The sequence below is a fragment of the Herpailurus yagouaroundi genome, unplaced genomic scaffold, assembly GCF_014898765.1.
Source record: "Herpailurus yagouaroundi ecotype Mexico unplaced genomic scaffold, PumYag 139, whole genome shotgun sequence".
Taxonomy (NCBI): Eukaryota; Metazoa; Chordata; class Mammalia; order Carnivora; family Felidae; genus Herpailurus; species Herpailurus yagouaroundi.
The window spans coordinates 5,615,596-5,627,774 of record NW_024412394.1 but is presented as its reverse complement, the minus strand read 5'-3'; the positions used below and the strand labels follow the sequence as shown (position 1 = coordinate 5,627,774).

The window sequence follows — 12,179 nt, the reverse complement described above, 5'->3', positions numbered from 1 at the left end:
TTACCTAAATTGACTTCTTTCTATATATATTTATCTAAAGGAGAGAGAGAGAGAGAGAATGAGAAGGGGGGAAGTTTATTCTTTTTCTCCTGATGAGGGCATAAGAAAATTGTGACTATCACCTTGCCTACAATCTCCACCCCAGGAAAGGTGTAAAATTGTCAAAACAAACATGCCCTCCTTGCTGCAACAGGTGTCCCTTTAGGAGCTTTTGTTCATCTGCAGAGTCAAGCCACAGATCCGAGATCATTTGGACCAAAGGGAACCCCACATCTGGCGGAGGACTGGGAGCAGAGTGAGCGGCATGTGGACACTGTTGGGCATGGCATTCAGTGTGGGTAAGGCAGGAATAAAACCCTTTCCTTATCCCCCCGCCTCCTCAAGACTTCAAAATGCTTTCTGCCAAAAGCAGCGGCCAACCCTGCGGTCTGCAGGGAAAGGTAAATGAAGGCCCCCCGGGTGAGGTGAGCAACCGGACATAGAGGAAATACCCCATGTCAGGAAGTTCCCAGCAACAAGACAGTTCTGTCTCTGGCAGCAGCAGAAGATGGCATGAGACAGGAAAAGCAAAAAACAAACCAAAACCCACAGTGTAAGGCTGTGAGATTTAAAGACACAGACCTGCAATCTCTGAGAAATCACTGTTAGTGGTAGATTCTAAAAACTAATCTTTAAAATGACTATCCTGAGTCACCTAGAAAAGCTTAAATTATGGTTTGTACTCAGTTTAAGAAGGCAGAAGATTTCATGGTGAAAACTGGAGGATGTCTCATTAAAATAAAAACAAAACAAGAATGCTCATTCTCCTCAACGTCACTCGCTGCCTGTCAGAAGCACGTTAAAACTGCTAGAAGGGAATACACTAAAATATGAAGTCATCGTTTGCAGCTGGTAGAAACAAGCAATGTATATATTGAATAAATATTATGGGTAGAATATACATTGGATGAATATATATCTTCATTACTCTTGAAAGCATTTTTTCCAAATAACTGAAATTTGCCCATTACGTTAAGATTTTAACCTAAAATTGTTTAAAATGTCACCTTTTAGAGCTAGTCAACTTTCCTGCTGTATCCTGTTCAACATCACTCCCACTCTGACCTCGCTTTCAGTTTTCCACATGGTGCTAGCTTCTCTGTCTAATCTAGACTGAGTCTCTCCTTCAGATTATACAAGCTTTCCTGGGAGAGAGAAAGCGTGCCGATTTGGTCTAAGGGGCTATCTTTCTCACTTTATCAAATAAAGTATTTTATAAAGCTTCACCACAAAGCTAATAAAGCTGATAAGAATATAAAATTTGCCAAGGATACTGCACGATACAAAAATATTAAATACAATATCAACATATTCTCTCCAGTAAAGGTTGTTCTATAGCCGTACTTGTGTCATTTGAATAAATAATTTCCTATCATTTCAGCCCTCTCCGCTGTGTGTGCATTAAGTCGGGACTTGGAGGTCGGCCGCGAGGAGCGGTTGGAGAAGAAGTATAGTTAGGGTCAAAACTGTGTGTATTTTCCTTGGATATCTCTTGCTTCCTATCCCACACTCTCTCTGACCCAGATCACAAAGCATCACTTTTCGTTTATTTTGGCTGAAATCTGAATGAAACTGTTGGCTTTTCCTTTTCTGTATTCAGTTAATAACACGTGGCACAGTAGGGTGCATTCCTAAAAGCCACTGGACATGAGAGCTGTTCAAGAGAACACCTGCTCAAACGCCAGCCTCTTGAAGGTCCGCTCCTGTTAGGAAGCTAGCTGCATGACAAGGCCTCCTTTAACAGATTATGACAATTTGTAATCACTGGAAGGGAGGAAAAAAAAATGCAAGATGGATTTTGTTTCAGGACAAGATATGCTAGTTCTTATCTATATCCATATTTCTAACTATATCCGTATCTATATCTATCCATACATAGCTACATGGAAAATATGCCACCAAATCCATACACAGATGGGTATAGATAGGTGTCTTTTATGTACAGATGTGTGTGCTTTGTACAGGAGATGAAATTTTCCATTTGTGAGTTTAGTTTTAGTGTTATCCTTAGTGATCAAAGAACAGTGGCAAATCCTTTTCCAGCGAATGGGATGAGATGGCCTAGAATAATGTAGGTGGACAAGCAGGTGGTTGGCAGTGGGGGGTGGGAAGGCCTCCCCAGCTAGTTCAAAGCTACCAACAGCTGCTACACCATCAAGGCCAACTGCTTCCTGTGTATCTTTCCCCCTTATTTCCATTATGTAAACATTATATATTCTCACCTGTGCTGGAAAGTGATTGAGAAAAGGTAAGAGTTGAAATCCTGAATCGCTGATTTGGTAGAATGCAGACCTGATTATATTATGCAGTGACGACATCTGCATTTTTAACAAATCCATAAGCCAAATCTCTACAGGACCTTTGGCCATAACAGGATTATCCAACTAAAAAGACACATTACAGATATATTACAAATTGATAATAATTTCCTATTGTTACCAATGTAACAATAGTGATTTATCAACTTCACTTGATAAATCACAGTACCTCAACACAAAGCAAATAATTTTACACAAAATATTTAAGACATGAGAAAAACCAACTAATACTGTAGGTGGAAAAAAAATGGTCTGGTCTAAAGTTTTCATTGTAGGGGTGCCTGGGTGGCTCAGTCGGTTGAGCATCAGATTCTTGACTTTGGCTCAGATCATGATCCCAGGGTTGTGGGATCGAGCCCCACATCAGGCTCCATGCTGAGTGTGGAACCTGCTTAGGATTCTTTCTCTCTCCCTCTGCCCCTCTCCCCCACTCACGCTGTCTCTCTAAAATACAAAATTAGGGGCGCCTGGGTGGCTCAGTCCGTTGAGCGTCCGACTTCGGCTCAGGTCATGATCTCACAGCTCATGAGTTCGAGCCCCGCGTCAGGCTCTGTGCTGACAGCTCGGAGCCCTGGAGCCTGCTTCCGATTCTGTGCCTCCCTCTCTCTGCCCCAACCCACTTGCATTCTGTCTCTATCTCTCTCAAAAATAAATAAACATTTAAAAAAATTGGTTGTTTAATACAAAATTAATAATTAATTAATGATAGAACAAGTCTCAGAGAAGTCAGTGACTTACCCAGACTTGTTTGCAACCAAGCCAGGGCGAGAGAACTAGAACCCAGGCCCACCCCTCCCCCACTCTCTGTTTTTCACAGGAGAATTGCAATCTCCTTGACCTACATTTTTAAAGAAATCCTAGTAAGAAAACTTTAACCCAAGTTAAATTACCATAATTTTTTCTCCTTCTCTTGATACGACGGCCAGGATACGATCGTAGTCTTTCGCATGAAACGTCACCTCATTTATGTTGTCGGATACTGCAGGGAGATGTGGCTGTAAGAAGCACAAGACAGAGCCAGAACAACACACGTGAGGCTAAACACAAAAGCCACTGAGATGTTTTTAAAAACCTTAATATGTGTTTTCTTTGTAAGAGATTAAGAATTCACTTCATTGTGCCAACAAAGACAGAAACAAACACACACAACACGGCTTTGGCGGCTGATTGACTTCGAGACCCACTTTTAAAAATCCAGCCCTACAGCATGTTTCCTGCAAATGCCCTTGTTCCACTAGGTTGGTTGGACTAAGACTGTGACCTTCCTCCACATGGAGACTGAACCATGTGGTCCCCGCCTCCTTCCCTCCCACAGACAGCTCTGTCCTGCCTGTCTCTTGGCTCTCCCTCTGCCTTCCACAGCTTTTACTTCCTTCCTTTCTCTTCTCATCCCCACAGCTCCCTAGAAACCACCAAGGAAGTCCCTAGTAGTGGCCTCCCAGATTGCCAAACTCGGCAAGGCTCTGGGATAGGGGTGTTTCAGTGCCTCTCATATCCGGTTTTTCGTAGTTTCTCTCTGCCTCCTGGAAGTAACTGCCCTTGGAAATGGCTAAAAGCACTTGAGAAGCACTTGGATATGGACAATGCCAAACCACAATCCCTACTTGATCTGAGAATATTTAGACTACAATACAAAAATGAATTACATTTAGTGAGCACATACTGTGTGCCAGCTACATTCCAGTGCGTGATCTCATGTAATCCTAATGACAATCCTATGAAGCGGAAACCATTAATATCCCTATTTTACAGATGAGGAAACTGAGGCACAGGAAAATTAAGAAGCTGGCTAAGGTCACTCAGCTGGTGAGTTGCATAATCAGTGAGTCTTGCTTCAGGTTGATGAGTTCAGAACACACAGAAACTAGGACATTTAATACTTAACATAATCTTTAATACTCTCCTCCCTGTGCTATTAAATTTCTAACTTCATTTTTATTATTAATTATGTATGCTGTGTAAAAAAGCAATTTAGGTAATAGATATTCAGATTATACCTGTATGGTGTGGGAATCACTGGCTTGTCCCAGAATTTCCAGAAGAACTGGATCGGACACAAAGAAGAATCTTGGAAACAGTAATCTCTTCTTCTCCAAATACCTGTAAATAAAGTCATGTTACCAAATGGCTTTTCCTGAATTAATAATTTTTGGGTTTTTAGCCAAGACACAATCCCTAACATCTTCAGTAAGATAACAGCAAGCATCTATAGTCATTTCCCATTTGCCTCTGAAATGTTTGGTTAGAACCAAAGTCCATGGTCTGTCATGAGTGGCACTTGGGAAAGCACGACAGGGATTCAGAGTAAGACCTACGGTCTTCTTCCTCAAGAGCCCTCCTGTGACCTTTCTAGGAGTATCGCGAACTGCATGGTTCAAACCCATGATGAACACATGATTATCTCCAAACCTGGACACTGGAAGAGTTAAAGGGGGAACAACTAACCATGAAGTCAGGACAGGGGCATAAACTTGGAGAAACTAAGGTACACTACAACTCTATTTCAAGCAGAAATTGAGAATGAACTGTCCTTTAAGGAAATTATCTGTAAATTTGTCTGGTTCTCTTCGTGCACATCTATATTCCATGACTGTAGTGGGTTGAATGGCAGATCCTCAGAAGACAGGCCCACATCCTATTCCCTGGAACCAGTGGATGTGGCCTCATTTGGAAAAAGGGTCTTTGTAGATGTATTGAAGTTAAGCATTTCAAGAAGAGACAATCGTGGATTATCCACAGGAGTCCTAAATCCAATTACAAGAGTCCTCATAAGACACACACAGGAAAAAGAGGGGAAGGCAGAGAGGTTTGAGTCATGTGGCTGCAAGCCAAGGAACTCCTAGAGGCACCAGAAGCTCCAAGAGGCAAGGAAACATTCTCCCTCAGCACCTTCAGAAGGCGCTGGCTGACACTGATTTCAGATTTCTTGCCTCCCGAAATGTGAGAAAATAGATGTGTGATGTTTTAACGCCCAGTTGGTGGGCATTTGTCACAGCAGCCCTATAAAACTAATCCAATGCCTTAACTCATGGACCCCCAAATTGATGGTGTCTTGTTTTGCAGAAAAATTAAGGCTATGTTAAATTCCTGCAGCCACTTCAGCCATCCCTACCAAACCAGAAATGCCGTCAGTTTTATTTACTTGTTTGGGATAAAATGCCATCACATATAATATGATAGGAAATTTAAAACTGCGGTTCTTACCCCGTGAGTGACTTCTGACATACTTCCAACTGTTCGTGCAAATGAGGTAAAAGTTGCCCCATGGTTTCATCTCCAACACAGCAACTGATCACATTGGGGTTCTCATGAGCTCGCTGCATTATCTTTATCCATGACTTGTCAATATTCTGAAAACGCTTGGCTTCCTAAAAACAGTCAGTGAAAATGAGCATTTGAATAAAAGCAAAGTCTTCGCTTTGGAATAGCCTCTAGTTCCTCAGACCCGCTTCTATTAGTCCTCAGTCTACATAATTTAAAGGAGCATTTTTTTTTTCCACCTCAATTAATTCTGAAAAACAAAAACCCAGAGTCATAAAACTGCTTATTGAAATACTGCTTTGTCACAATGGGGCTTATCACTTATTTGTTTTCTTACATTTAATACATTTTCAAAATGCCACACGATTAATTTACAGAGCTATCGACTTAAAGCTCAAATCTAGTCTTCCAGCACCCCAGGTGCTTGGTTTGATGAGCAAACTGAAGAAGCATGACAATAACTTGATCTCAAGATCTTTTGAATAATTACAGCTCAAAAGGACCCGGGGGAGGCGGGGGCCCGGGGGGGGCAGAAAAAAAGAAAGTAAAAACCCAAAACAAAGCTTCATTTACATTTTTGCTAATGAAATTTTTCTATTTACTATGGATGATATTAAGCTTTGCATTCAATTGCAAAAACGCCTCTAGGAATGGCATAATCTTGCCTTTTTAAAAACTTTTAAAGGTATCTTTTAAAACACTGCAACTTTCTGGTTAAGAAAGAAAAGAATTATGTTTAAAACAATGTTACAATGAGAAATGAGCTATTTTTGAAACCCTTTTAACCTTGATTTTTAATTTATATAGAGCCTATAGTTATGGAAATTTAGGAAGAGCAGTCTTAATTTTATAAGAGGGATTCTACCTTCATAGAATAAATCTATTAATAAGTTTACTTATTTCAAAGGCTGCAGAGTAAAGCTGTTTTAAAGATTTTGTTAAGGGCTCAGAAAGCTAAATTTCCTTGCCCCGTGGTATGTGTCTGATCTACCATTAGTCGACTTAATAATAGTTAATTTGTGTTTATGCAATACAGATTAATTTTAATTCTACTCTCAGAGGAATACTATAAAGTCACCTCTTAGAGGAGATGAACTACTATAATCCAACAGTACCATATTTGAGGGGTGCCTGGGTGGCTAAGTCAGTTAAATTCTTGGTTTCAGCTCAGGTGATGATCTCACAGTTTGTGGGTTTGAGCCCTACATCAGGCTCGGTGCTGACAGCATGGAGTCTGCTTGGGATTCTGTCTCCCTCTTTCTCTCTTCCTCTCCTGCTCTCTCTCCCTCTCTCTCTTTCTCTCAAAAATAAATAAACATTAAAAAAAATTAAATGTAGTAGTACCATATTGAAGGTACCTGATATCCTCAGATAACCTGGGGATTTGAAAATAAGTGATTTTCTTTTTTCTTTTAATGTAAATAAAAAATCAGCACATTTTGAAAATTTATTTTGTAAAGGGGCCAGACAGTAAATATTTTACTTTGCAGGCCATATAGTCTGTTACAACTACTGAACTCTCCTGTTGCAATGCTACAGCAGCCACAGACAGAACATAAATGAATAGATATGGCTGTGTTCCAATGAAACTTATTTCTACAAACAGGTGAGTGGACCACAGATTGCCAACCCCTGTTTAAATAAGGTTTTAATAAGGTGGCACCTGGGTGGCTCAGTCTGTTAAGTGGCCGACTTCGGCTTAGGTCATGATCTCACAGTTAATGAGTTTGAGCCCTGTGTCGGGCTCTGGGCTGACAGCTGGGAGACTGGAGCCTGTTTTCAATTCTGTGTCTCCCTCTCTCTCTGCCCCTCCCCCACTCCCTTCTTTCTCTCTCTCTCTCTCTCAAAACTAAATAAACGTTAAAAAATTGATAAATAAATGAATAAATAAATCAAGACAGGACCATATGGCTTTATAAAGACTTCTCCAGAGACATACACACAACACAAATCATTCTATCAGTAGTTACAAAACCATATATATATATATTTTTTAATGTATGAAATTTATTGTCAAATTGGGTTCCATACAACACCCAGTGCTCATCCCAAAAGGTGCCCTCCTCAATACCCATCACCCACCCTCCCCTCCCTCCCACCCCCCATCAACCCTCAGTTTGTTCTCAGTTTTTAAGAGTCTCTTACGTTTTGGCTCTCTTCCACTCTAACCTCTTTTTTTTTTTTTTCCCTTCCCCTCCCCCATGGGTTCCTGTTAAATTTCTCAGGATCCACATAAGAGTGAACACATATGGTATCTGTCTTTCTCTGTATGGTTATTTCACTTAGCATAACACTCTCCAGTTCCATCCACGTTGCTACAAAGGGCCATATTTCATTCTTTCTCATTGCCACGTAGTACTCCATTGTGTATATAAACCACAATTTCTTTATCCATTCATCAGTTGATGGACATTTAGGCTCTTTCCATAATTTGGCTATTGTTGAGAGTGCTGCTATAAACATTGGGGTACAAGTGCCCCTATGCATCAGTACTCCTGTATCCCTTGGGTAAATTCCTAGCAGTGCTACTGCTGGGTCATAGGGTAGGTCTATTTTTAATTTTCTGAGGAACCTCCACACTGTTTTCCAGAGCGGCTGCACCAGTTTGCATTCCCACCCTACAAAAGCCATATTTACCTGAGGTAGCTGTTTGGCAATATCTCCACCCACAAAGACAGCTTCAAGATAAACCCAAAGGTTCTGGACTACTAGCCACTCTTCAATTATATCTGAGGAAGTGGACAATTTATACACCCAATTCTGGATGGTTTTTTTAAATGGAGCATTATATCTAAAAAGTGAAAATGGAAAAAACACTATATTTTAAGGATACATGATTCAGAAAATAACATGGCCTAACAAAGTTACAGGAGAAACATTCCTTTGGAAATGAACATTTTTTTTTCCTTAAAAGGCAGTTCCTAATAATTTTCACACAGCTAATGAGATATTTGCTTTTCTAGGAGTAAAACTCATATAATTATAGTGATTTTACTTGTTTCCACATATTAGTCATAGACTAGGAAAATGGACCGAGTTTTGTGACAGAGGTCCAGCAAAGGAACTGTGCTTGTTGTTTCTGGGAGTAAAGGGAAGGCAAGGAATAAGGTGTTTTTACAAGACTTTGGTGAACCAAATCGAAGTAAGCATGGCCTGTGAGAATAACACTTAGGGCACTGTTACTGGTCCATGAAACTAGTACCACAAGGCCAATGTCAAGATTGAGGGTTGATGTCCATTTACAGATGTTGCTCTTCTCATCCAAAGACTGCTGGTTTCCCGAAGGCACTGGGCCTAGATTGTATGGTATTAGAGATCTAGAATAGCTGCCCCCAAATAGCATGCTTCCTGCTTTCTCAACATCAGGGCTAGATGAAGGATTCATGACAATTCAAGGTGTCCAGAAAGCTGGGCACAACCAAAAAAGACAAGAAACACAATGGATGTCATGCAAGAAGTGATGGGAAGATACTGGGTAAGGACCCAACTGCCTACAGTTGGATTAAGAAGCCAATTTTAGTTTGTGGCAATGACAAGTGGTTTCGATGTGGTATAGTGGCATTTTCTGGTGATTGTCAATACAAGGTTCTTAAAACTTGTCTTGATCCAGGACAGGTTGTTCACATACAGAAGGGGGTTCTTCTGGGTCTGAAGCGGGTCTTCTGGGTCTGAATGGGGTCTGATGCATGAGTGCAACCCATAACTTCTCTAGAAGTCTATGTTATACATGGAGGTATAAAGTGAGTTGCACAAAAATTGCCCCAAGGTGAGCTATTCAGATAGTAACAGGCATTTTTATCAACACCCATTTACTGTCTGTCTGACCATTGTTCTGGAGCTGAAAGGCAGTCAATATGCTAAAAGCAATCTTCAAAATTAAAACATGCAGACCAAGATGGTATGGATGGATACTTCAAGGGGTTGAAGCAACTAGATATTTGAGGCCCAAAATGGTCCTGCACAGAGGGGGAAAAAAAAGAGTCATATTTGATGGTTATATTTCATGTAACTTCCAACATGAAAATGGGAGACTTGAAATAAAATCTAGCATAACCAGTTTCGGTCCTATGGCCAGGCCCTTGCATTGCACAACTCTGCATGGTGGAACCTGTCAAGACCAATAGGGAGTGCCATAGACCAATCAGGAATCCAGTAGGAAAGTGTCACAATCCAGGCAATATCTGGAGTTAAGTCTCACCCATGGAATATACAATTTCTTTCTGAGGTCACTTCCAGGTCACCCTAGAGACCCAGCAGCCACTGCCTCAACATTGATTTTATTAGTGCTATAAATATCATACTGATCAGGCTAAATGCAAGTTAAGTATGAAATTAAGAAAGGCCTCAAATCCTGAATTCTTTGGCCACAGACACTATTCACATGACTCCACAGCCTTTTTTCAAGAAGTCATCCTTTAGTGGGGGCGCCTGGGTGGCTCAGTCAGTTAAGCGTCCAACTTTGGCTCAGGTCATGACCTCACGGTTTGTGAGTTCAAGCCCCACATCAGGCTCTCTGCTATCACTGCAGAGCCTACTTGGGATCCTCTGTCACCTTCCCTCTCTGCCCCCCTCTCTCCCGCCCCCCAAAATAAATAGCACATTTAAAAAATAACTAAGAAAGAAGTCATTTAGGAAATTAGGATGGCAAAATTAGCAGTGATCCATGTGGACATAGTATCCCATGAAGTCCAGAAACCACTGAATATCCCATGGTCACCTGTGCCAGGATTATTCATATTCCCTGAGAGCAGAAGACATAAGTAGGATCTTAACCATAGCAAGTCAACACGAAACTCCTAGAACTAGGAGCTTTGAAATTAAGTACTTTATCCAAATACAAGACAGACTTTGGGGCCAGAAGTCATGCGGGATGTCATTCATTAACCAGTGATCTCAACCTGGACAAGGGGTGTTGGAATTCCCATGTACCCTAGACACTGACCTCTGCTAATGACAAAGTTGTGGCATATTTCTTAGAAGTATTATGGCGAAGAACAGTTGAGAATTACTGCATAGTCAGCTAGGGGATTAAAGGTTGCTAATGCCCAGATTAAGACCTGACAGTATACTTAGTCTGACTGATTCCCATTTTCTAAAGCTGCACTTAAGGTCATAGTCACCTTCCAGCTGGTACAGTAGTCCAAAGATGGACAGGTTGTTTCATTTAGGGCACAGTAAACCCAGCACATAAAGAGACACTTTTCACGATAAAAGATGCATAAAGTGTTTAAGTAACAAGCCCCTAGTGATAACAGTTCTTTAATGTGTTGCCAGGATACTTCTCCTGGGCCACTGGACGAACACTTGAGCAGGGCTAGCCAAGGAGGCCAAAGATGACAGATTGGAGGAATGAAAGAGAAAGAAAATAAAATACATCATCATGGTGGGGAGCCAAAATGTTCAGGAGATAAGCTGCCTATTTGGAGGAAAGTAATTATGATGGGGCCCACCAGGAAAATAGGAAGGAGAGATGAGTACCATAAAGAAGAGACAGAGGCCATGATTGTTAGGGAAAATAGGTAGCTTGTGTGAGAACAGACAACAGTGAGCACTTTAGGTCAGAATCTTATATTATGCCCCAGCTGTAAAACTGGGCTTTCACCTAGTATTATAGAATTCCAAAAACCAAATTAAAACCTTCCCCCCCCCCCCCCACAAAGTATAAAATTACCTGTTGCTTAGTAAGGAACCTAAGACCATTAAACTATCCTCCATCAAGGTGATAATTTCTCCTGATTCAGTGCCTTTGAGAAGGAGCTCTCCCTTTCCCTTAAATGCGGCAAAACTCAGGTTCTGGTTGGTCCAGTTTTCAATCACCTGAGTCAGCTTGGCTTCAATATCCTTTTCCTTAATGGCAGATATGCAAATGTCCTTCAGAGGGAGATCAAAGAATATGTCATGACATTTTCAATTATAAATTAAGTGCCTTGTAAAATAATGAATTTTTGAGTTTCGACCTAGAAATCATAGTCATTTTGTGGCCAAAAAACCAAGACTCAAGGTGCACCTGGGTGGCTCAGTCAGTTAATTATCTGACTTTTGATTTCGGCTCAGGTCATGATCTCACAGTCATGAGACTGAGCCCCGTGTTGGGCTCCACACTGGACGTGGAGCCTGTTTAAGATTTTCCTTCCCCCTCTCTCTGCCCCTCCCTCATGCTCGCTCTCACTCTCACTCTCTCTGTCAAAAGAAGAGGAAGAGGAAGACAGAGGAGGAGGAGGAGGAAAAGAAGGAGGAGGAGGAGATGGAGAAGAAGGAGAAGAAGAAGAAGAAGCAGCAGCAAAAGAAAAAGAAAAAGAAAAACAAAGAGAAAGAGAAAAAGAAAAAGAAAAAGAAGAAAAAGAAAGGGGTGCCTGGGTGGCTCAGTCAGTTTAACGTCCAACTTCAGCTCAGGTCACGATCTCACAGCTTGTGAGTTTGAGCCCCGTGACGGGCTCTGTGCTGACAGCTCAGAGCCCGGAGCCTGCTTCAGATTCTGTGTCTCCCTCTCTCTCTGCTCCTCCCCAACTTGCACTCTGTCTCTGTCTCTCAAAAATAAATAACCATTAAAAAAAAAAATTC

At 41.2% G+C, this 12,179-nt stretch overlaps 1 protein-coding gene across 1 annotated transcript in view; it reads right to left on the bottom strand.

The window, feature by feature from the left end:
• The window catches only part of DNAH8 (dynein axonemal heavy chain 8), a 315,252-nt gene that overhangs the window by 165,142 nt on the left and 137,931 nt on the right, over nucleotides 1–12,179 (bottom strand). Inside the window, exons 37-42 of the mRNA XM_040473119.1 lie at nucleotides 11,290–11,489; nucleotides 8,256–8,409; nucleotides 5,562–5,725; nucleotides 4,355–4,457; nucleotides 3,248–3,352; nucleotides 2,262–2,423 (exon numbers count right to left, since the gene is read on the bottom strand). Of these exons, the coding sequence (XP_040329053.1) occupies nucleotides 2,262–2,423; nucleotides 3,248–3,352; nucleotides 4,355–4,457; nucleotides 5,562–5,725; nucleotides 8,256–8,409; nucleotides 11,290–11,489 (888 nt within the window). The remainder of the gene's footprint in view (nucleotides 1–2,261; nucleotides 2,424–3,247; nucleotides 3,353–4,354; nucleotides 4,458–5,561; nucleotides 5,726–8,255; nucleotides 8,410–11,289; nucleotides 11,490–12,179) is intronic.